Source organism: Camellia sinensis, chromosome 14, assembly GCF_055761805.1.
Source record: "Camellia sinensis isolate YWXY chromosome 14, ASM5576180v1, whole genome shotgun sequence".
Taxonomy (NCBI): domain Eukaryota; kingdom Viridiplantae; phylum Streptophyta; class Magnoliopsida; order Ericales; family Theaceae; genus Camellia; species Camellia sinensis.
The window spans coordinates 32,937,771-32,960,814 of NC_138974.1; the positions used below are offsets into that span (position 1 = coordinate 32,937,771).

The window sequence follows — 23,044 nt, forward strand, 5'->3', positions numbered from 1 at the left end:
TGAAGATTGCCAAAAGTGTGAGTTTGTCATCTATACTATTATATTAAGTGAGGCTTAAATTTGGTCTCCTAAAACATCTGCCACTTCTAAATTGAATAATAATAATAAATTTTTTTTCCCCTACACTTACACACGTTCTTCAACTGCCATAGCAGTTTCAAATTTGAATAATAATATATTACACATATGTAGTGTGTGCACCCTTCTAGTCTTCAATAATTGGAGGAAGGTTGCTAGATGTTGTGGAACACTGCGGATTATCTCCGAAGTTGATCGGGAGACCTGATTCAATCAAAAGAGAAGTCCACTCATCAACGTGATAGATAATTGACTACCAATATAGGCTGTGAAAATGTTGTTACAATTGGAGTTACTGTCAAACAAAAGACACTATTGGTAGAGATGTGGACGAGTAGAACAATAGTTACAAAGGAGCATACTAGGCGCAAACATAGGGGTACAAAAGTACAGATGGGTACGCAAGAGTGTCGTGGTAAGTGCAAATGTATAGTGCAGAAGAGGCGCTGGTAGAGTGTGCAGCAACAAGTTGTTTAAAGTTCACAGGAACCTCTAGACAGAGAAATTGAAACAACGCAAGAGTGCATGCCAAGGAGTGGCAAGTCTCTTTTTTGTATGGTAGTTTTTAGTTCCATGGCAATGGAGGATAGAGTTGATGCGAACCTCTTAGGTGAGCTCTAACACAGGGAGACCAGAAGCCATGGGTGCGAGCACTATGTAAAGTGTTGCATAGCTGACGATGCTTTGACAGGTGGAGTTACTGTTAAACCATCAATCTATTACTGAACAACATATTAAGGATTGCAAAAGCACAGACAACGAGTATATAAGAACGCTAGAAGGTTGTTTAGACTGCAGAGGGCAAAGACTGATAGTTCAGATTAAAGCTCTGAGCAAAGAAAACCGAGGATGTTAATGGGACAAAAGACTAGTTTTCTGTTGCTCCAATGGTTGATCGTGCATTATGATGCATGACAAGTTAGTGGCATTCCAAAAAGGAGCTGCAATGTCGTTAAGCACTAAAAGAAGTGCAGGGCATCTAATCAGGGGGTGTCAGATATCTTGGTTATGCAAGTTCAAGCATAACAAGTGAAGACATCCGAGACAGGAAGTGTAGAAAAGATCTGTGGGAGATAGGAGCAGATGACTCTCTCTAAGAGAAAATCAGAGAATGGTGTGAGTTGAGTGAGGATGTAGGATTCTCTCCTCTTCCTCTTGTAAGTCGTATTTTTTTCGGTGTATTATCTCTAGCTTCAAGGGATGAAAATGTCTCAGTAAGGAGATGCAGACTACGTTGGATTTTCGAGCATGACAAGATTGGTATCAATTTTTGCAATGGATCACCTCACGTGGGTTGAGGGGGTGATTTGTTAGATATCACTCCATGTGAGGGGTGATTCATTGAGCTCCATGTGAGGAGTGATGCACACAGATGAACAAGTCAAGGAAGACGACATTGAATTCGGCACAAAATTCGGTGGAGTGCGGCGCATGAGGGCAACTATAAGAGGCGTCGGATTTGGTACAACAAATCTTGAGTGATTTGTGGGATAGTGTCGGCCAGCTTCTTCTCTCCTCAGTGCATAAATAGAGAGGCTCAAGAGTGAGCTAAGTGTAAGAAAACCAAAGAGGGAAAATGTGAGAGTGAGATAGAAAGTCCTTCTGTGTGAGAAAGGGGAGCTTCATTTGTGTGAGAGGGGGAGCTCAGTGGGAGTTGAGTGAGAGTAGTCTTCTACTCTATTGTAATCTCTTTGTAATCTCCATTATATAATGAAAATGGTTTCTCTCCTGTGAATGTATGCATTGGGTCGAATCACGTTAAATATTGTGTCTCCACCTGACCCATTTATTGCTTTTGAATCCTGGAAATCATATTTGTAATAGTTGTCCTTCCCTCTTTTCTTGTTGGGTTTTGGCTTCAAGGGTCGAGACTTTGCTTGGTGGTGTCGACACTGCCTTATTTTCTTTGTTTTGTTCTGCTCTTGGGGTCGACACTAGTCTTGGTAGTGTCGACACCACCTTGTTGCTATGCTCTTGGTGTGGCTACTGAAATTTGGGGTCGACACCGATCATAGTGGTGTCAATACTTGTTCTGTTTTGGCCTCTGGGGTCGACACTAGCCTTGGTGGGTCGTCCCTTCTAGCGTTGTTTTGTTCTGGGTTGCCTACTGAAAAATAGGGTTGACACCACTAGTTCCGATGGTTGACCCTCGTTTGCTGCAAAATATTAGTGTCTCAGCTTTTTTTCTTGAGGGTCGATACCACTGTCTCGAGGGTTGATCCCTGTGAGTTATTTCTAGATTTTTGTTCGACTTGGGCCCTACCTTTTGGAGATTTTTGACTTGTTCTTTTCATTTGACTTTGGAGCTATTTTTCTATTAATACCTAGTTACTATAAATGGGCCCAAAAGCATTTTTCTCTCATTGGTTATTTCTCTTTTCCCTCCTCACCCGTGACTTCTCTATTTTTCTCTCAAAACTCATTTTTTCTCATTGAAATCTTTAGATCTACTCACCTAGAGGTACCTTTTCATCTTGGTTCTTTGAAATAGATTGTAAATTATGTCAAGAGCTTCATTTTGACCCAAGTGGTTCGTGATTTCATTGACATTGAGTTTTTTTTTTTTTTTTTTTTTTTTTTTTTTTTTTTTTTTTTTTTTTAAGTTTCTCTCTTCTACCTCCTAAGCTTGAGGTAGGATTCTCTACACTTCCTTATGAGTTTTAACTGTTATTTGTTTTTATAAAACAACATTGTGAAAAAGTGAATTTTTGAACAATCTTGGGTTTTAATTAGAAATCAAAAGGAGGGGTTTTCAAATGATTTATTGGGAATGGTTGTGGATAGATGTTTATTAATGAGATATGATGAAGTGATGGGTTTTTACCTTGGGAAAATGGTTTACAAAGGAAAGAGGGTTTATGCCCTAGAAATCTCAAATGTTGATTTTGTATCGATATATGGAATTGATATTGAAATGATGAAATTGAATTGTTATGGATGAGGATGGTGGAGTTGGATATGTATTATCACTCACATCTTGAAATTTAGAAGGTTTATCTTTATTGAAATTATCTAATTGTTTAGAGATATTTATTTTGGACTATCGGTAGAGAATATCTATGATTGTTATAGAAATTGTATGAGAATTAAGAGAATTGAAAACTAATTTATCATGCATTTGCATTGGCATTGTTATACATTTAATACATGGACAAATGTATATTGTCTTGAGAAAAACAGGTGAATCTGGGAGAAAATTGTTATTACATCAAATAAGTTGGCCTGTGTGTCCATGTTGAAAGTCCTAAAAACCGTGCATATACATGGGTGTCGATCCCGAGATGAAATATCCGTAAAATGGAAATAGTAGCGCTTGTATAGCCAACGTTTACATTGGTACCGGTTTACGGTTTTCCGCGGATGAAATTTCCGTAAAATGTGATACTTGTTTAGAGATTCCTTGAGTTGTGATTCACTACCCTATTTTCTAATGTAACGGAAATGATTCTTGAATTGTGGCATGAACTTGGCATTGCATAGTTTTGGAAGAGATATAAAATGTTTTGTCACGAGTATTACATATGAATTTCACCATTATATCTTTGTTAAGATTCATATACTGTGTTGGATTATTTGTACTGGGCTTTGGATCATCCTATGTGGGAAAACTATTTTCAAGTGCTAATGATATGCCTTCGCCAAGGCAATAGCTTAGGAAGACTTGAAAGTAAGGGCTTCATTTTGTTCATTTTGTTGTATTTATTTGTACAAGCCTAGGGCATTAACTATATTAGATTTAAATCTATTTTGTTGTAACCAAGCACTGTTTTGGAAAACTGTAAGTCTTTAGGGCATTTCTTATTTATTGGATGTTCATACTATCATGTAACATATGCTATAGATTCAGGATTAGGCTTGTGAATGTATAACTGCATATGTTACTCTTTTGTAAATTTAATTAGACTTTATGGAAGATAATTACTTTATCATTGTTGTTATTTATTAATGTTGTGGATGGGCTATTGTATTTATTTCGGGACGTTACAGTGTTTGTTGTTTTTCTACTTGGTATAATTTTTGAAAGGTCTTGGGTGGGATCATAGATCTCCAACATATATATCATCATCACTCTATAAAAGTAGATACAATGAACATATAGTAGATCAGACATGTTCGTACCTCGTACCACTTGAGTTCCCATTGCATTTGAAGCACAGCATCTGGAGCATCCCATGTTCGATGAGTTGGGAGCATTGCAGCATGATGCAATGCATTGTTTCTTTTATTGTCCACGCAGTTCAACAAAGCCTTCGTGAAATTTTTGTTATCTTGCAACATTTTGAAGACATGGGGTTGCCTGTTTTCCACTGCTAAGAGTATCAAATTCTTTCCGTCTGAATTCATATCATGTATGGCCACTGGCAAATGCTTGAGCATAGATTCTAGTAGTTCACTGATACCATTCTTTGCTGCAATTAATATTGGCGTCTCTGAAGCAAAAAACACAAATATTCAATACTTTGCCAAAAAAAATATTTCATATATATATATATATATTTATATTCTATATTAACCTTCTATCGCTATAATTGGATATATTTTGGTTAGGATTAATTATATTTGTGATCATTAAACTATGATTTTGATATCATTTTAGGCCTTGTTTGGAACAAGGGTTGAAGCTAAAATAGTTAATAAAGAAAATAAGATAAAATGTCACATTTTACACATTAATCAGTTTTTTTTTTTATAATCATATATTCAACTACAAATTTTTTTACAAATCATCCCAAAGTACAACTTTTTTTCATCTCATAATAAAGTTAAAAAATCAAATAAAATATCTAAATCCCCAAACGAGGCCTTAGTCATTTCAATTCTAATTTTAACAATTTTATCCCCAAGGTTTTTAATTTTAAAAAGCTGATATCAAAACTCTATTTCTCAAACTTCATGGAGAAAACCACCGGGGGTGTGGCCTAGTGGAGAAGGAATCCCTCTTCATAGGCGTGACCCAGGTTCGATTCCTGGTAGGGCAAATTCTGTTGCTTCGCAGTTGGCTCTCTTCGGAGATCTCGCTTGTACTTCACTCGAAACTTAGGCTCGTACGTGTGATTAAGCTCCATTGGTACCTCAGTGGTGAGTCCCTTCTTATGAATTGGGTCAAATTAAGCCGGTAATTGATTATCCCAAAACTTGGACCACGGACGCCGTGATGATACCTCAAATTTTTTTTTTTTAGTTCATAAAAAAAAAACTTCACAGAGAGAATATATGTGGCACTACTTTGCGTGGTCTCTCTCCAAAGCCAACCTCCGAATTCCTTTTCGTCAATGGCGATTAAGACATACAGCAAGTGCTCTTTAACGATGAAACTTGCAGTGGTTGGTCAGAATAGAGATACACCAAATTCTTACTCGGTCTTTATGACCACGGGACACAGTCACACTAGTCCGGATCCTATATCGTGTTAATCTGTGGTGCTTCCTGCGATTTTTCTAAAATGACGCCGTTTTAGACTTTTTTTTTCCAGTCTTCTTTTTTCTCTCTTATCACTCAAATGTTTGAGAGACCATAACCTAACAACACAGAGAGACGAAGAGGGACAGTGAGCGGCGGTGGGGGCGACGGCAGCAACAGTGGTGGCGGCGAGCTTGAGCTGGATAAGACGTTAAATATACCTCTTCAATGATCAAACCAACCCCCAAAACGAAACAACAATGAAATTTTTTTAAGAAACTTCCCAGATCCATTTTCTTTGATGTAACTTGTAAGATATCAAGATGATGTCCTCTTTTGAAGTCCATGGCTCTTTTATAAAAGCAAGGTGGCCTACCTGTCTTTCACTTTCTCTCTCTCTCTCTCTCTCTCTCTCTCTCTCTCTCTCTCCAACTATTTCACACTCAATTCTTTTAGTTTATCAACAAAGGTCCTCTATTTTTTCTTTCCAAGATTTTCTTATTTTCTTGTCCATTTTCATTTAATTCGAAAACAAATATAGTAAAATACTCAATAATAAGTTATCTTTGTTCCTGGGTTTGATGGAAACCAAACAGGTTTAGGGTTTTCTTTTTCCCTTTGAGAGCCGATCTTGAGAATGACCTTGTCGCCGCTGGAGTCATCGTCGACAGCCCTCCTCTGTGTTTTGCCCTCGCTTCCTCCGTCCTTCTTTGTTCGTCTCTCTCTCAAAGAGGAGTTAGGGTTCTAGAACAAATGAGAGAAAGGCAAAAATGGGAGAAATGCAAAACGGGAAAAAATTAAAAAAAAAAAAAAAAAAAGGCCAAAATGACGTCATTTTGAAATAATTGCGAGAAGCACGACAACTCTAGTCACAGAGCTTCATCGAATTTTAGAGTTGGTTTGAAAATTGGTTATATTAATTGATTTTTAAATTTTTTTATAAAAAATAGAAAAAGTAGTGCGATTGGATTTTTGACTTTTTGACAAATAAGAAAAATGATATATAAGTCTACTTTTTAGATTTAATGATACACACGTAATATGATTGGTTGATAATTAAAAAAAATATAAGAGAGATTGTTACTTTTAATATCATAATTGATTAGCACATCACTCAATTTGAAAATTGAGTATAATTTTTAATATTAAAAAGTAATGCTCATAAAATAATAATTATAATATTTTAAATTTTAAATTTCAAAAAAAATAATGACATATAACATGTCAACACTCAGGGTACTAGCATATCAATTCAGGGCATTTGGTTTGATTTAAAAAAAAAAACGATTATATATATTTCAAATAAATATCTATTGTCATGTATTCTATAGTATCTATTTTAATGATTCATATCATTGTGTAATTATATGTTATAAAAAGAGTGAATAATTTTTTATATTAAATTTAGGATTTATTTAAACAAAATTTTTATAAGTTTAACTTATTGAACATAAGAAATGTTGATAAGACTTCTTAATATTTGACTGAAAAGTATGAATACTTTTCCTTAGAATGTGAATAAATACTTAGGACAAAATTAAACAACACAACAATTAATTATAAAATCAGATACAATTATTTTAAATAATGTGATGAATTATTTTAAATAATGTGATGCGAGTTTTTTTTTTTTTTTTTGGTGTATTCTACTCGTCACTAGATTTAAGTAACCTTGCCACGTCTATGATCTTGCCAAAAAAAAATGACACAAGAAAGAGTAGTTTTACGGATCCCAAAAATGACAGAAGAAAGAGTAGATTTGGGAATGATTTCTCTTCATATTACTATTCTTTATATTTTTTGATATTTTATTTTACAACAATGATTCATCCCACTAAAAATATCACCATTAATAGCACTAATGTATTAAAAAAGTAAAAAAAAAAAAAAATACAACTTCAAGAGCAAAACATCACATCATTAATGGCGAGACCCACTGCCACCTAATTAGTGGGAGCACTAATTAGTGCTCCCAAGCATTTTTCTTTATTTTGTGAGTTTTATTTCAGGCCTATAAATGATTATATAAATTGTTTATCTTTTAAATCCAACAGTAAATATGAATTGTGCAAAAAAACAAAATTTCGTTAGACATCACTGAGACAAATGAACAAATTACATTTATTTTTTAAAATGGACTACAAACTATGAATTTAAACTTAAACTATTTATTTTATAAAATAAAAATCAATTTATTTATCTATTCATTGATATCAAATAAAATTGATTTATTTTACACATAAAATCTTTACTATCAGGTTTAGGAGATGAACAATTTGAATTATTGTTCTAGGCTCAAAATAGAATCAACAAAATGACAAAAAGAGTAATATAAAAATTAATAGTACTGAGATGATTCCTGTGAGATTCATATACCATATATGTGTTGAAAATTTCTTAAAAGTTTCAAAACTTTATTTGTATTTTTTTGTATTTTATTTTATATTATTTTTATTTGTATTTATTTATTTATTTATATATTTCTTTCAATATCTTAAATGTTTGAATTTTAAATAAGTATTTGGTTTCAAAACAAAGGGCGCGTCTGTTCCAAACAGATACCAAAGGGTGTGTCTGTTCCAAATAATAAAATTTTTGGATTGTATCTTAGAGTCATTTGTGATCGTTAAAACTTGTACGGAGGGAGCGCATAACGACTTTAGGACAACGTCTTTGGTGTGCCTCTGACAATCACACATACTATTTTCTGAACCATTTTCTTTATCTTTTACTTATTCTATTTATGTATATATAATTTTATTGAATTGTAAAAACCTATGTTTTAGAATCTGTTTTGCTTTTAATTTTATTCTATAAAATTGATTTAAAATAATTATTATTCAATTCCCACAACAATATGAGATCCTGTAAATTTCACACTCATGTAAATATTATGCAAAATATTTTATAATTTTTTTTTGAGAACAACATTTTTGAGAGAAAATTGAAGAAGGAATAATGTACCTTGGATGCTGTCCGACTGCTTGTTCAAATCTGATACTGAGTCGCTTAAACTTTTGTAGAAGGAATCAGGATCCTGGTTTTGCAGATTTAAAAAATCTCTTTTGGGGCGGCTTCCGTTAGATATATAACGATAATCTTTTTTCGCAGCAATCTCAACCAGTAAATCCTTGATGTGAACAGACCACGCGTGCTTTTGTTTCATGGCCACCAAGTATTTTGGGAACAAATTATTTATCAGCTTAACTCCTAACCAAATAGAGAAATAATTTAATTATTAACAGAATTGTAATAATGTTTCTTGAGATAATTATAAAAAAAAAAGACAAAAAAGAGAATATCTGTGTATTGAATAATGTTGAATGGTGCTTTCTTTAATTATTACAAGAGGTGTCCTATATATGAATCTTATATGGAGTGTTAACGAAGAGACCATGAAAATAAGGAAACTTACAAAAATATGTAAATCTAACAAATATGAACAATAATACATACTAGATATGCTTTAACAGTCTCCCTCAAACTCAGATAGATAAACTAATTTGAGTTTGGAAGAAGAAAACAAAATATAAATGAGAGTTTATTGTGTACGGCAAATGAAAGAGCCTGTTAGGGGCAATTGAGAAGAGTCTACTGCTAGGGCAAACGATAAGGGCTTGTTAGAGGCGATGATTGGGAAAATTTTGTTACTAGGGCAAATGATAAAGGCCTGTTAGGGGCGATTGAGTAGCATGTTCACCATAAGAGGAGCCTTAGGAGGCGATGTTGAACAGCATGTTCATAGTGAGAGGAGCCTTAGGAGGCGACGTTGAACAGCGTGTTCACCGTGAGAGGGGCGACGTGTTCATCGCGAAAGTGGCCTTGGGAGCGATTGATGTGATAGGCTTTGGGAGGCGCTTGAACAGGAACGAATGTTGAATCAGCAGACGTGATACACACGTAATTTATGACGTGGTATTGAACAGTGATGACAATCGATGAAAAAGTACATCAAAGGGTGGCTTATGATAAGGTACGTCAGGGAGCGACTTAGGTGGTGCACCAAGGGACAACTTGGATGTTTCACATATCGTATCACTATTCTCATCATGACATAGGTATGTTATTCTCCCTCAAACTCAAATAGGTTTTAAGAGAGATATGTGAGTTTGAAAGGGAGAGAACTGAGGGAGAGTGTGAAAGCACAAAATAAATAAATAGATTTTGATTATAAAAATTCAGATATTCAAATCTAGATTGAAGGAGCGAAAGGTTGAGATTTGACGCTCACGACAGATGTTGTAGCTGATTGGTTGCTGGAGATTGAAACTAACACAAGTATGTATTGAAATTGCAATGTGCATCAGAGGCTTGGTTGCCAACCAGCCGCCAAAAAATAAACTAGGAAGACAAGTTGGCGTTACATTGGAGTGTTACGTTTGGAAAAAACACACTAAGAAATATTTGTGTGTTACATTGATTGGAGTATTACGTTTGAAAAAAGTATATTAAGGAGTTTTTTTAGAATGTTATGTCGTTTGTTTGAGAAAAGTACACTAAGGTATTTTTTTAAAATGTTACGTTCTTACGTTTGAGAAATGTATACTAAATTTTTTTTTAATGTGCTACATTGAAATATTATATTTTTTTAGTGTTATATTGAAACATTACGTTTAGAAAAAGTACACTAAGAAATTTTTTTTGAAGCATTACATTTAGTAATTTCAACATTATGACAAAACTCACATTTGTCTCTTAATACATAACACACACGCGTTTTTGCTTGGATCTTTATGTAATTCACACTAAAATGAGACCTTTGGGTCTATAAGAAAAAAAAAGAAAAACCAAACAATTTATAAGATCACTATTTAAAATTTAATGGTACTTCCCTCTTGTTACAAATCTTTTATATAAAATTATGAGAAAATTATTTGAAACTCCTATTTTAGAAATCTATATATCATGAAATCCTCTTTTTATTATTATTATTTTTTAATTTTTTTTATAGACTAGTAAACCCGGTTTATTTGGAAATATTTTATATGAGATTCTATTTAATATATTATTGTGTCACGTTAAGACGTTTTTGCCCCGTTGGACTTTGATGATGTATCGATTCCCGGGTGGATGGGTCGGACCGGCCCAGGTTCTCCAGACTCCGGCTCAGGAAGGCTGGCTCCGTCAGATGACCTGCAAGCAAGTTCAGGGGGGGAACGGAGTAGTCCCCCAGTGAACCCTCCGGTGCAAGAATTAGAAGAGCAGAGTATGAAAAGACTGTGTATCGAGAGATCAAGAGAGAGAGCAACCTAACCTTCTTTTTTTCCTCTTATCCTTGCTTATATCCTTTGGTCATCATTTTTCCTGTCTCTTGTGACGTGCTTTTTCCGCCGAAAGCCTGTGCCATAGCTCATCTTGTTTAGGGTGATGAAGGCTCTGTTCCGGCGGGGAGTGCTGTTGTAATAAATGCTGTGATGGGTTGCATTAATGGTGATGTGTTGTGATAATAACTCTGCAGATCTTTGTCTGCTGATGTGGCCCGTGTCCCACCTGCCGTGTGCCTAAATGCCGTTGGCCCTTCATGTCTAGGTGGCCTCCAGCTGTTCTGGGCCTTGTCACCCAAGCAACCGGGTTGTGCCATTGGCCCCAAGCACTGGGTTCGGGGTGGTTTACCGTGGGCCGTGTGCCTTGTGGGCCTATCCATGTCAGTAGTCCCCCATTTCCGAGTGCAGCTTTAGACCAACGAAGGGAATAGTGAGAAGGGAGAGAAGTGTGAAACGGGTGGAGAGGCCGACTGGAAGGTGGCCGAGCGGGAGAGGTCGGCCGTGAGGCGGGGCGACCACGAGGGTGGCCGAGCGGCAGGGGTCGACCGTGAGACGTGCCGATCATGAGGGTAGCCGCGCGGGAGGGGTCGGCCGTGAGGTGGGCCGACTACGAGGGTGGCCGAGCGGCAGGGGTCGACCGTGAGACGTGCCGATCATGAGGGTAGCCGAGCGGGAGGGGTCGGCCGTGAGGTGGGCCGACCACGAGGGTGGCCGAGCGGCGGGGGTCGACCGTGAGGTGTGCCGACCAGGGGGGCGTGGGGTTCTAAAATGTGCTGATGTGAAAATGGAAAAGACAGGGTAAGGGTAGGGGACAGTGCATCGTGGCCATACACGTGGCAGTGTCGTGGGGGAAGATGAAGCGTTGGGGCAGGAAATGAAGCGATAGGTCAGGGGGGGTTTTGAAAAGGCGGTTTTGGCGGTTGATTTGAAAGGTTTTGAAACGGGTGAAAATTAATGTGGATCCGTGGAATACGGGCAAAACCGTAGGTTTTAGGTATAATGCGTTTTACCTACCGTGGGACAAGAACTCAAAATATCCAACTCTTGCACGGTGTGCGACATATCTGTGTAGCATTCTCTCAACTTTCTTGTGGTTGCGTCAGAAGTGTTTTGTGAGCAAGCCCTAGAAATGGCACAAGAAGGAGTAGTTAACGTGAGGGTAGACCCGTTGGGGGACGATGATGGGGAGGAGTTAGCAGCGCAGTACAGGGCAGAGGCATCGGACTTGATATTGGCCCCAAAGCCATTAAACCAGGTGGAGTCGGGGCAGTGGCACACTAAGGCGGACAGATCCACGCTCACGGTGGCGGATTTGGAGGCGATTAGGGGGCGATACCAGATTCCGGCGGAGGTAGATTTACGGTTGCCGACGTCAGAGGAAAGGCCGTCTATGGTGAAGCCAGGGGAGTTTTCCCTGTACGAGGAGGCGCTGAAAGGGGGGCTGAGGCTGCCATTGCCTCAAGTGGTGGTTGATGTGCTAAATCGCCTGGAGGTAGCGCCGGGGCAGTTGATGCCCAATGCGTGGAAGATTCTGATGGCTTGTGCGAGTGCGTGGCCTAAGGCGAATGGAGGAGAGGCCATGACGATCGACGAGTTCTTCTCATGTTACAAAGCGTCGGGGCAGCAAGAAACGTGGGTCACCCTACAAGCAGTGATGGGCAGGGTGTTGGTGGCGGGGCTGCCTACGTCGATCAAGGGGTGGCGGCCACGGTGGTTTTTCGTGTCAGTTAATGGGGGGATGGGGGTGCGCACCATGTGGAAGGTGCCAAATCGGTCGATGGAGTCTAGGCTAGGGGTGGTGGCGGAAGAGAGGGTGAAGAAAGTGAGGGAGTGGAGAGAGAGAGAGAAAGCCAGATGGGACGATCTTGTCCAGCCGTCAGCACTGTTTGAGGCGGGGTTGGGACCGCGGCCGAAAGGTGGAGACCTCGACCGGGGGGAGTTGGAAGAGAGGAGAAGAGTACAGGAGATGGAGGATCGAGCCATTATGGCCAAGGCCGCGAAGTTGATAGAGGCGCAGAGGGGCCGACCGGCTGAACCGCTCTCGCGGGAGAGGATCCGACCGCGCCCTAGGCCTTTGGGGGAAAAAGACTTGGGTAGCTTTGAGCCGCTTCCGCCGCCTGTAGACCCTATAAAGGAAAAGGCCAGAGGGGTTGTGACGGTCATGAAGAAAAAGAAGGAGAAGAAGAAGAGGGGGGCTCCAGAGGAGGCTGCAGAGGAGTCTGGGGCCAAGAGGGCGAAGGTGGCCCCAACGGATGCAGAGGAGTCTGCGGCAAAGGACGCCCCAGAGGAAGTGGAGATCATCCCAACGGTGGAGGTTGTGGAGGTGGGTCCACCAGTACAAGCGGAGGCTGGGGTGGGGGAGGCGGCGCCGAGCGGGAGGGAACAGGTTCAGGGGAGGCCCGACCCCCAGGAAGGGGGGGTTCGTGTGGCCACGGCTATTTATCATGCGCGCGCGGTAGCTGGGAGGATGGAGGGAGAAGAAGGCCCAGCCAGGGCGGGAGCCGACCGCCTGGTGAGGATTGTGGACGAAGGAGCTCTGCGCGCGGCATCTGGGTATAGTGAGGCCGACCTGCTGAGGGGGTTATGCTCCGCCCAAATAGAGGTGACTACCTTAGCGGGGGCTCTTCTCAGGAAAGCTGGGGCCGCCAAGTTGAAGGCTGAGGAGGTCAGGGTCCAGCTGGCCAAGTTGAGGGAGGATAGTGCCGACTGGGAGACTGCCTATGCCGACCTGCCAGCAGTCAAGTTGGAACTGGAGGACACACGTCGTAAGGTTGTGTCACTGGAGTTCCAACTGGCTGGTGAGCACAAAAAATTGGAAGAGTCCGAGAAGGCCTGCGCGGTGGCGGTCGAGAGGCATGAGGAGGCTATGACCAGCAATGAAGAGCTGGTCAGGCAGAAGGATGAAGCGGACTCCAGAATTGGAGACCTGCTGAAGGAGCTGGGGGAGGAGCGCACCAGAGCAGAGGAGGACAAGGGGAGGCTTCTGAGGGAATGGGAGATGGAGAAGGTGAAGATGGCGGCGGAGCTAGAGGGTCTGAGGAAGGGGATGGAAGAGGAGAGGATGACGGCAGCCGCTGGAAGGGTGGCTCTGCAAAGGGAGCTGGACGAGGAGAGGGCGAAGGCGGCGTCTGAAAAGGCGGCCTACCCTGATCTATGCGTCGCAGCAGTGGAGCAGTATAAAGGGTCCTCCGAATTTCAAATGGAGGTGGATGCTGCTGTCGCCAGGAGTCTGGCTGGTCAAGAGCCTGGGGGGTTGGGCCCGTCAAGGAAGACTGCTGGAGGTAGGACAGAATCAGAGGTGATTGAAAGCTTCCAGCAGTCCGACTGCTATAAGCATGAAATGGCCGAGTACTGGGACAGTGGTTGGAAAATGTTCAAGCGTAGAGCTGAGGAGCTGTTTCCAGACTTGGACCTGAGTAGTGTGACAATCGGCGAAGATGATGTGGCCCAGACCCCCCTGGACGAAGGCGTTGAAGAAGAGGATTTAGCATCCAGCGAGGAAGAGTAGCCAAGAAGAAGAAGAGCTGGGCGTGTTCTGTGGGGTTTGGTTAAGTGTATACATTGTAATTTTTGTGCATTGTTTTTTTTTTTTTTTTTTTTTTTTTTTACATTGTAATTCTATGAGTGAATGAATAAATACGTGAAGAGTTTGGTTAAGATGAATTTGTGTACGAATGTTATTTTGTGTCTGTTGGCAGCTGACTATTTGTGCAGCAAAAGTGAATAAAAACCTTGTGCGGTAAAAATGAGTAAGAAATTTTGTGCAGTAAAAGTCCACAAATGAGGGTAAAGGGTAAGTTACAAGTAGTAGCTAGACAGTTAAGTGTAAATTTGAAAGTGAATGTGAAAAAGGTAAGTGTTATGAGGAGGTTTCAAAACGGGCGAGTGAGAGTGTAAACATGAAGGTAAGAGTAAGTAAGTGTTGTGGGGAAGTTTAAAAATGTGACCAAGTGTGAAAAGATGTAGCCTTGTTTGGTTTTGGAGTGCTGGGTCGAGTGTTCAGTCTAGCTGGGGCTTTGAAGTGCTTGGTCTGGCCGAGGCTCTGACGTGCTCGGTCTGGCCGAGGCTTTGAGTGCTCGGTCTGGCCGAGGCTTTGAGGTGCTCGGACTGGCCGAGGCTTTGAGTGCTCGGTCTGGCCGAGGCTTTGAGTGCTCGGTCTGGCCGAGGCTTTGAGTGCTCGGTCTGGCCGAGGCTTTGAGTGCTCGGTCTGGCCGAGGCTTTGAAGTGGTCGGACTGGCCGAGGCTTTGAGGTGGTCGGACTGGCCGAGGCTTTGAGGTGGTCGGACTGGCCGAGGCTTTGAGGTGCTCGGACTGGCCGAGGCTTTGAGTGCTCGGTCTGGCCGAGGCTTTGAGTGCTCGGTCTGGCCGAGGCTTTGAGTGCTCGGTCTGGCCGAGGCTTTGAAGTGGTCGGACTGGCCGAGGCTTTGAGGTGCTCGGACTGGCCGAGGCTTTGAGGTGCTCGGACTGGCCGAGGCTTTGAGTGCTCGGTCTGGCCGAGGCTTTGAGTGCTCGGTCTGGCCGAGGCTTTGAAGTGCTCGGACTGGCCGAGGCTTTGAAGTGCTGAGGTTGGCCGAGGTTGTGAAGTTTTGAGTTGCTGGGATCGTCATACAAACATTTGAATTATGACAGTGTAGATCTGCAATCGGAATTTGCTTTATATATAAAGAAAAGGGGAATACAACAATATTGGTAATATAAAAATATGAACTTATTGATAGTAACGCTTCAGATGTTCTGCATTCCAGGGATGGGGCAGGTCTCGGCCTTCCATGTCTTGGAGTCGGTAAGTGCCTGGTCGTGGTCGGGCTTTGACGATGTAGGGGCCCTCCCATTTGGCTGCCAGTTTGCCCTCGGCTGGATTCTTTGTGGCGAGAGTCACTTCTCGTAAGACAAGATCCCCGACGGAGAATTCTCGAGGTCGGACTCGGCGGTTGTAGTGTGTTCTCATTTTCTGCTGGTAAGAAGCCAATCTGACAGCAGCGGTTTCTCTGAGCTCTTCGATTAGATCGAGGTGTGTTCGATGGAGCTCTTCGGCTGAGGCCAGATCCGGGTGTAAAACCCTAGGAGTGGGGAGGCCGACCTCTACCGGGATAACCGCCTCAGCGCCATATGTTAAACGAAAAGGGGTTTCGCCGGTGGGGGTGCGAGCAGTGGTTCGGTAAGCCCAGAGTACATTGGGCAGTTCCTCGGCCCAAAGGCCTTTAGCAGCTTCGAGCTTGGTTTTGATGATTTTGAGAAGGGAACGGTTGGTGACTTCAACTTGGCCGTTTGCCTGGGGGTGACCGGGGGAGGAGAAGCACGGTTGGATCTGGAGATCTGCACAAAATTTTCTGTACTTCGCGTTATCGAATTGTTTGCCATTGTCAGAGATGATGGCTTGAGGGATGCCAAATCGGCAAATGATCGATTGCCAGATAAACCTGGTTGTGTTCCGCTCGGTGATTGTGGCAAGGGGTTCAGCTTCGACCCACTTGGTGAAGTAATCGATGGCAACGATTGCGAATTTGGTCTGACCTCGACCGGTGGGAAAGGGACCGACCAGGTCAATCCCCCATTTGGCAAACGGGTAAGGACTGCAGAGTGTGATTAACTCTGTAGGAGGAGCATGAGGGATGTTGGCGAAGCGTTGGCATTTGTCGCATTTGAGCACGAAATCAGTCGTATCCTGACTGAGCGTTGGCCAAAAATACCCAGTACGGAGTACCTTCTGGGCAAGGGACCTGCCTCCTGAGTGATTGCCACAAATCCCCTCATGGATTTCCTGCATTACGTAAGTTGCTTGCGCTGGATTGAGGCAGCGTAGGTATGGCCGGGAGAAACCGCGTTTGTACAATATGTCGTCGATGATGACGTAATTGGACGCTCGGGATCGGACTTTGGAAGCCTGCTGCTGGTCTTCTGGGAGTGCTCCTGTGGTCAGGAATATGAGGATGTCGGATGCCCATGGGATAGGTTCATTTTGAATGTGTTGTATAGCTTGTAGACTCGGTGAAACGGCCGGGTGGTGTAGGTATTCTATGCGGACGTCATGGCTGAGAGTAGGATGGTCAGCTGAAGCCAGCTGAGCCATTTCGTCTGCTTTGGAGTTGTCTGCCCGAGGAATATGTTTGATGTGGAAGGTATTGAAGAGGCGAGCAAGAGGGAGTGCCAGGTCTCTGTAGGCTCGCATTGTATCGTCCTTGGCGTCAAAATCCCCCGTCATTTGACCGACGACGAGTTGGGAGTCGCTGAAGACTCGGAGGTGGCTGACCCCTATGTCCTTGGCGAGGCGGAGTCCTGCTAATAATGCCTCATATTCGGCTTCATTGTTGCTTGCTTCAAACAGGAAACGGAGGGCACATTTGAAGTGACCGCCTTCAGGAGAGGTGAGGATGATGCCGGCACCGCTTCCTTCTCTTCGGGACGACCCATCGACATTGAGGGTCCAGGAATGAGGGTCTTCTGGCTCTGTTAGAGTTGGTAAGGGCGGGGGTGTGGTGGTCGGGGTCGGTTTAGTGAATTCCATGATGAAATCAGCTATAGCTTGCCCTTTGATTGCTGTCCGAGGTCGGTAAGAGATGTCAAACTGGCTGAGTTCTACTGACCACTGCATCAATCTGCCTGAGAGTTCCGGTTGCTGCATGACCTTCTTCAGGGGCTGGTCGGTGAGGACCACTATGGAGTGGGCTTGGAAGTATGGGCGGAGTCGTCTAGAGGCAATGACCAAGGCCAGGGATAGTTTTTCCAGCAAGGGGTAGTTCTGTTCCGCGCCCCTGAGAGCTCGGCTAATGTAATAGACCGGTCGTTGGACTGAGCCATCTTCTCGGAGGAGAGCCGCACTGACTGCGGTTTCTGATACTGCTAGGTAGAGAAAGAGAGGCTCTCCCGTGATTGCTTGAGAGAGAAGGGGGGGGTTAGCCATGCATTGCTTTAACTGTTGGAAGGCCTCTTCGGACTCAGTTGTCCATTCAAAGGTCTGCCGAAGGACTTTAAAGAAGGGCAAGCACTTATCTGTCGCGCGGGATATGAAGCGGTTAAGGGCTGCCACTCGGCCGGTGAGCCTCTGAACTTCTTTGACCGTCCGAGGTGACTGCATCTCGACCAAGGCTTTGATCTTCTCAGGGTTAGCTTCGATGCCGCGTTGGCTGACCATAAAGCCCAAAAATTTGCCAGATCCTACACCGAACGCGCACTTCTCTGGGTTGAGCTTCATCTGGTACTTACGCAGGGTGGTGAAGGTTTCTCGTAAATCAGTGAGGTGGTCGGAGGAGTATTTGCTTTTGACTAGCATGTCGTCGACGTAGACTTCCATATTCCGGCCTATTTGGTGATGGAAGATGGTGTTAACCAGCCGCTGATAAGTGGCCCCAGCATTCTTCAATCCGAACGGCATTACCCGATAATGGTAAGTACCGCGGTCGGTAATAAATGATGTGTGCTCCTGGTCGGATGTGTGCATTAGGATTTGGTTGTACCCAGAGAAGGCATCCATGAAGCTGAGCATTTGATGACCGGCGGTGGCGTCGACCAACAGATCTATGCGAGGGAGGGGGTAACTGTCTTTAGGACATGCTCGGTTCAAGTCCGAGTAGTCGACACAAAGCCGCCATTTGCCATTGTGTTTTCGGACGAGGACCACATTGGACAACCACCTAGGATAGTCCACATTTCTGATGAATTGGGCCTCGAGGAGCTTGTTAACTTCGGCGGCTATAAGGGTGTTGCGCTCCGGATGGAAGATGCGCTGTTTCTGGCGGTGGGGTCGAAAATGGGGTTCGATGCTAAGGCGATGGGTTATGAAGGAGGGGTCGATGCCTGGCATGTCAGAATGAGTCCAGGCGAATACATCTCTGTGCTCGGTTAAGAGGGCAGTAAGGTCGGCCTTGGCTTGAGCGGGTAATTGGCTGCCGATCTTGGCGGTTCTGATTGAATTGGTGGGATCAATGTTGACTTCAACAAGTTCCTCTACAGGTTCACCTCTGACCAGCTCGTCCTCGTCTCGGACGTCAAGCCCTTCGATGATCATGGCCTCTTTTAGCTTGAATTCTTTGAGTGAGGCAACATAACACTCCCTGGCTGTGGTTTGTTCGCCTTTGACGGTTCCGACGCCGAGGTCGGTGGGAAATTTCAGGGCCAGATGGTATGTGGAAGTGATGGCTTGGAAGGTATTTAGGGCTGTGCGGCCAAGGATGATGTTGTAAGCGGAGGGGCAGTCGACCACGAGGAAGGTGAGCAGCTTAGTGGTCTGCCGCGGGTGCTCACCGATGGTGATAGGCAGATCGATGGAGCCGATGGAGGTCACTCGGTCTCCGGTGAAGCCGACCAGAGGGGTTTGGAGAGGGGACAGGCTCTCTTCCCCAACCTTGAGTTGGCGGAAGCAATTGAGGAAGATGATGTCCGAAGAGCTGCCGTTGTCTATGAGGACTCGTCTGACTTTGTAGTTGGAGAGGATGGCGGAAATGACAAGGGGGTCATCGTGTGGGTAACGGACTCCGGCACAGTCGGTATCAGTGAAGGTGATGGGTTCGATCCATTGTTTTGACTGTTTGGGAGGTCGGTCCACCGTCATTACTGCTTTGTCTGAGCCTTGTCTGATTTTTCTGAGTTCTGCCTTCTGGGCGGAGCGGGATGGCCCCCCGCAAGCAAGGCCTCCTGAAATGACTCTAATTTCGCCGACTGGTGGGGGGGGATTGCCCGGAGGTCGAGGCTGTGGTGGGGGGCGATCGCGGCCTTCGTTTGGTGGGTCTGGATTGCGGGGCGGTGTGCGTCGGCGATTGTTCCTGGGATGGTCAGTTCTTTGTCGCTGTGGGGGACGGGGGTCTGTGAATCGGCTGAGACGGCCCTGGCGGATGAAGGTCTCGATCTGGTCTTTGAGGTTAATGCACTCGTCGGTGGTATGGCCATGGTCTTGGTGGAAACGGCAGTATTTGGACTGATCTTTCCGGGTGGAAGGGCTTCGGGACGGTAGGGGCCATTTGAGGGGGTAATCCCGCTGGATCTGGTTTAGGACGTGATCCATAGGGGAGTTGAGAGGGGTGTACCGCTCGAACCGACCGGGCGGTCGGGTCGGAATCGATCGGTCAGTTCGGGGGGGGTGGTCATTATACTGGGCGGTTCTGGGCTCGGAGTCTTTCCTCTTCTCTCTGGGAGTCGGATTTTTAGGGGTTGGCTCTTGTCGAGCGGCCAGGGAATCTTCAGCATTCATGTATTTCTGAGCTTTGGATAGTAGGGTTGCCATGGTGGTTGGGGGGTTTTTGGAGAGGGAGAAGAGGAAGTCAGACGACCGCAGGCCGGCCATAAAGGCGGTGAGGATGACCTTGTCGTCATTTTCTGCTACTTGAAGGGCTTCGGTATTGAAACGGGTGACAAAGCTGCGGAGCGACTCCCCCTCTGTCTGACGAATGTTAAGGAGCTGGGTGGCCGGGCGCCTCTGACGCTGGGCTCCAATAAAATGGCTCAGGAAGGAGTCACTGAGGTGTTGAAAGGCGGAGACGGACTCCGCCGGTAGCTGGCTAAACCACAGCCGAGCTGATCCCTTTAGTGTCACTGGAAAAGCTCGGCACATGATCTCATCAGGAAAGGCATGGAGGACCATGAGGGTGCGGTAGGTTTCCAGATGGTCGACTGGGTCCGTCGTGCCATCGAAGGAGTCAATGGTAGGCATCTTGAATTTGGCAGGCAATGGTTTGTCGCGGATGGAGGCAACAAAAGGTGAGTTGGCGGTGGCCGAGGGCTTGTGCTGGATGTTCTGCATGACCCCTTGTAGTTGGAGTTTCATAGCTCGGATTTCAGCGTCCCAGAGGGGGGTGGTGTCGCCATGGTCGGCCAATGGAGGCTGGACGCTGCTAGCTTCCCCCTCAGGGGTCAGTACTGCAACCGGCGGGCGTGGAGGTGGTATGTTTTCATGTTGGGGAGGAAGGTGCTGCGAACCTTCTGGGTTAGGTGGAGGGGGCTGTGGAGCGGGATGGTCTGGGGCTGTTCCTTGGTTGGGGGGAACGTTTGGAGGTGGAACGGGGGGGTTTCTTTGGAGTAACGCATTGATCAGGGCCTGGTTTTGCTCGGCCATGCGGTTAATGCTGTTGGTGAGCTCGATGATGTATTGTGGTGGATTGATTGGGTGGGAGGGGTCTGTTTGGTGGCCGGAGGCATTGTGGTGAGAAGCCATGGACCTAGTCGTGACCATGCACCTAGATGGGCAAAAAGGAGAGGTGATAGTGAGAAGGGGGGGCTCCGGCGGTAGTGAACACAACTACCGCGCGAATAAACCAGTAATTTCCCACAGACGGCGCCAACTGATGATGTATCGATTCCCGGGTGGATGGGTCGGACCGGCCCAGGTTCTCCAGACTCCGGCTCAGGAAGGCTGGCTCCGTCAGATGACCTGCAAGCAAGTTCAGGGGGGGAACGGAGTAGTCCCCCAGTGAACCCTCCGGTGCAAGAATTAGAAGAGCAGAGTATGAAAAGACTGTGTATCGAGAGATCAAGAGAGAGAGCAACCTAACCTTCTTTTTTTCCTCTTATCCTTGCTTATATCCTTTGGTCATCATTTTTCCTGTCTCTTGTGACGTGCTTTTTCCGCCGAAAGCCTGTGCCATAGCTCATCTTGTTTAGGGTGATGGAGGCTCTGTTCCGGCGGGGAGTGCTGTTGTAATAAATGCTGTGATGGGTTGCATTAATGGTGATGTGTTGTGATAATAACTCTGCAGATCTTTGTCTGCTGATGTGGCCCGTGTCCCACCTGCCGTGTGCCTAAATGCCGTTGGCCCTTCATGTCTAGGTGGCCTCCAGCTGTTCTGGGCCTTGTCACCCAAGCAACCGGGTTGTGCCATTGGCCCCAAGCACTGGGTTCGGGGTGGTTTACCGTGGGCCGTGTGCCTTGTGGGCCTATCCATGTCAGACTTATTATTTTTTTTTTTGGAATATGTTACATTTTCCAAACATGGCTTACAGAACAAATAAAAAAGCTTTTAGTGTACTTTTTTTAGACATGGCTAGTGTATTTTCCAAACGTGGCTAACATAGAACAAATAAAAAAACCTTTAGTGTACTTTTTCCAAACGTGACTAGTATTTTTTTTCTTCTAAACAAGGTTAATACAGAACAAATAAAAAAACCCTTAGTGTATTTTTCAAACGTTGCTAGTGTATTTTCTAAACGTGACTAATACAGAACAAATAAAAAAGTCCTTAGTGTATTTTTTTCTAAACGTGAAATATGACTAGTGTATTTTCTAAATGTGACCCTTAGTGTATTTTCCAAACGTGGCTATTATATAACAAATAAAAAAGTTCTTAACGTATTTTTTTTTTCCAAACGTGGCTAGTGTATTTTCCAAACGTGGTTAATCTAGTAAACCACATGGGCAAATGTGTCATTTCCATTCAATGGGACTTCCATATTCATTAAAATAAAGTTAGGACTAATTCATTCACAAGTTTCTCTTTTGTGATTTATGGATCCATCACCCTAAAATTATTAATTAGGATGATATGATAATGATATTTTTATAAAAGCCAACTTGATGGACTTTTCATATCTTTCTCTATTAATGAAAAATATTCCTATTATCTCCATACACACAAGAAAGTTTTTATATAATTTTTACTTAAAATTCTTAAGAACTGTCCTAGTAGAACTTTTGAAAATATAAATTAATTTGATAACCTTTTTTCTTTGGGAAATTTTTTTTAAGGTCCCTTACATTAAAATTTTATAAGATAAAAGACATGCAATATTTTTATAGTGGTTGGAGTCCTTCAAAATTTTTCCAGAGAAATTTTGATTCAGAGAAATTTCTCTAGTTTGTTCAATTTATCTAATTTTCTCTGTATTTTGAAATTTCTCTAAATTGAAATTTCTTTGATTGCTCATAAATTTCTGTGTGTTTTGACCAATTTTCTCTGATTTGCTCACAATTTTTTCTATATTTTGACCAAATCAAAGAAAATTTAAACCCAGAGAAAATTGAATTAGTCTACAGATATATTTAACTAGAGAAAATTAAAATCCAGAGAAAATTGAACTGGTTTACTAATATATGTAGACTAGTATTGTTACCATAACCATAATCGCCATAATAATGGCCATATGCTATCATCAATCCAAACCTTAACCTTAACATGAAAGAACCTCTCTTCTGTCTATTATTATTCTTCTTCTACAACCATTCTTACTAAACCTGAGCCTATATTTACCTCCGCAAGTCTTTCACACTCGCAATTGTTACTAACTCAGCCCTAGTTTTGACTTCTTGAGCTGCCTTTTCGACGGAATCAGCGCTGTCCACTTGGACTACATCTCCATATCCCATATCGATGGCGTCG

At 43.7% G+C, this 23,044-nt stretch overlaps 2 protein-coding genes across 3 annotated transcripts in view; both read right to left on the bottom strand.

Moving 5' to 3' along the window:
* LOC145807545 (uncharacterized) overlaps positions 1–23,044 on the bottom strand; it is a 79,099-nt gene that overhangs the window by 18,400 nt on the left and 37,655 nt on the right. The window contains exons 6-7 of one of the 2 annotated variants that reach the window (XM_082905957.1): positions 8,443–8,688; positions 4,198–4,487 (exon numbers count right to left, since the gene is read on the bottom strand). In XM_082905957.1, coding sequence (XP_082762083.1) covers positions 4,198–4,487; positions 8,443–8,688 — 536 coding nt within the window. Of the gene's footprint in view, positions 1–4,197; positions 4,509–8,442; positions 8,689–23,044 lie in introns of both variants that reach the window. The other variant, XM_082905955.1, reaches the window with a different exon arrangement.
* Positions 15,346–21,612, bottom strand: LOC145807858 (uncharacterized). The gene is made up of 4 exons (XM_082906826.1): positions 21,224–21,612; positions 18,813–21,102; positions 16,447–16,832; positions 15,346–15,378 (listed from the first exon to the last, which is right to left on the bottom strand). The coding sequence occupies exons 2-4, from the start codon at positions 20,902–20,904 to the stop codon at positions 15,346–15,348; spliced, it is 2,511 nt and encodes an 836-aa protein (XP_082762952.1). The 5' UTR covers positions 20,905–21,102; positions 21,224–21,612.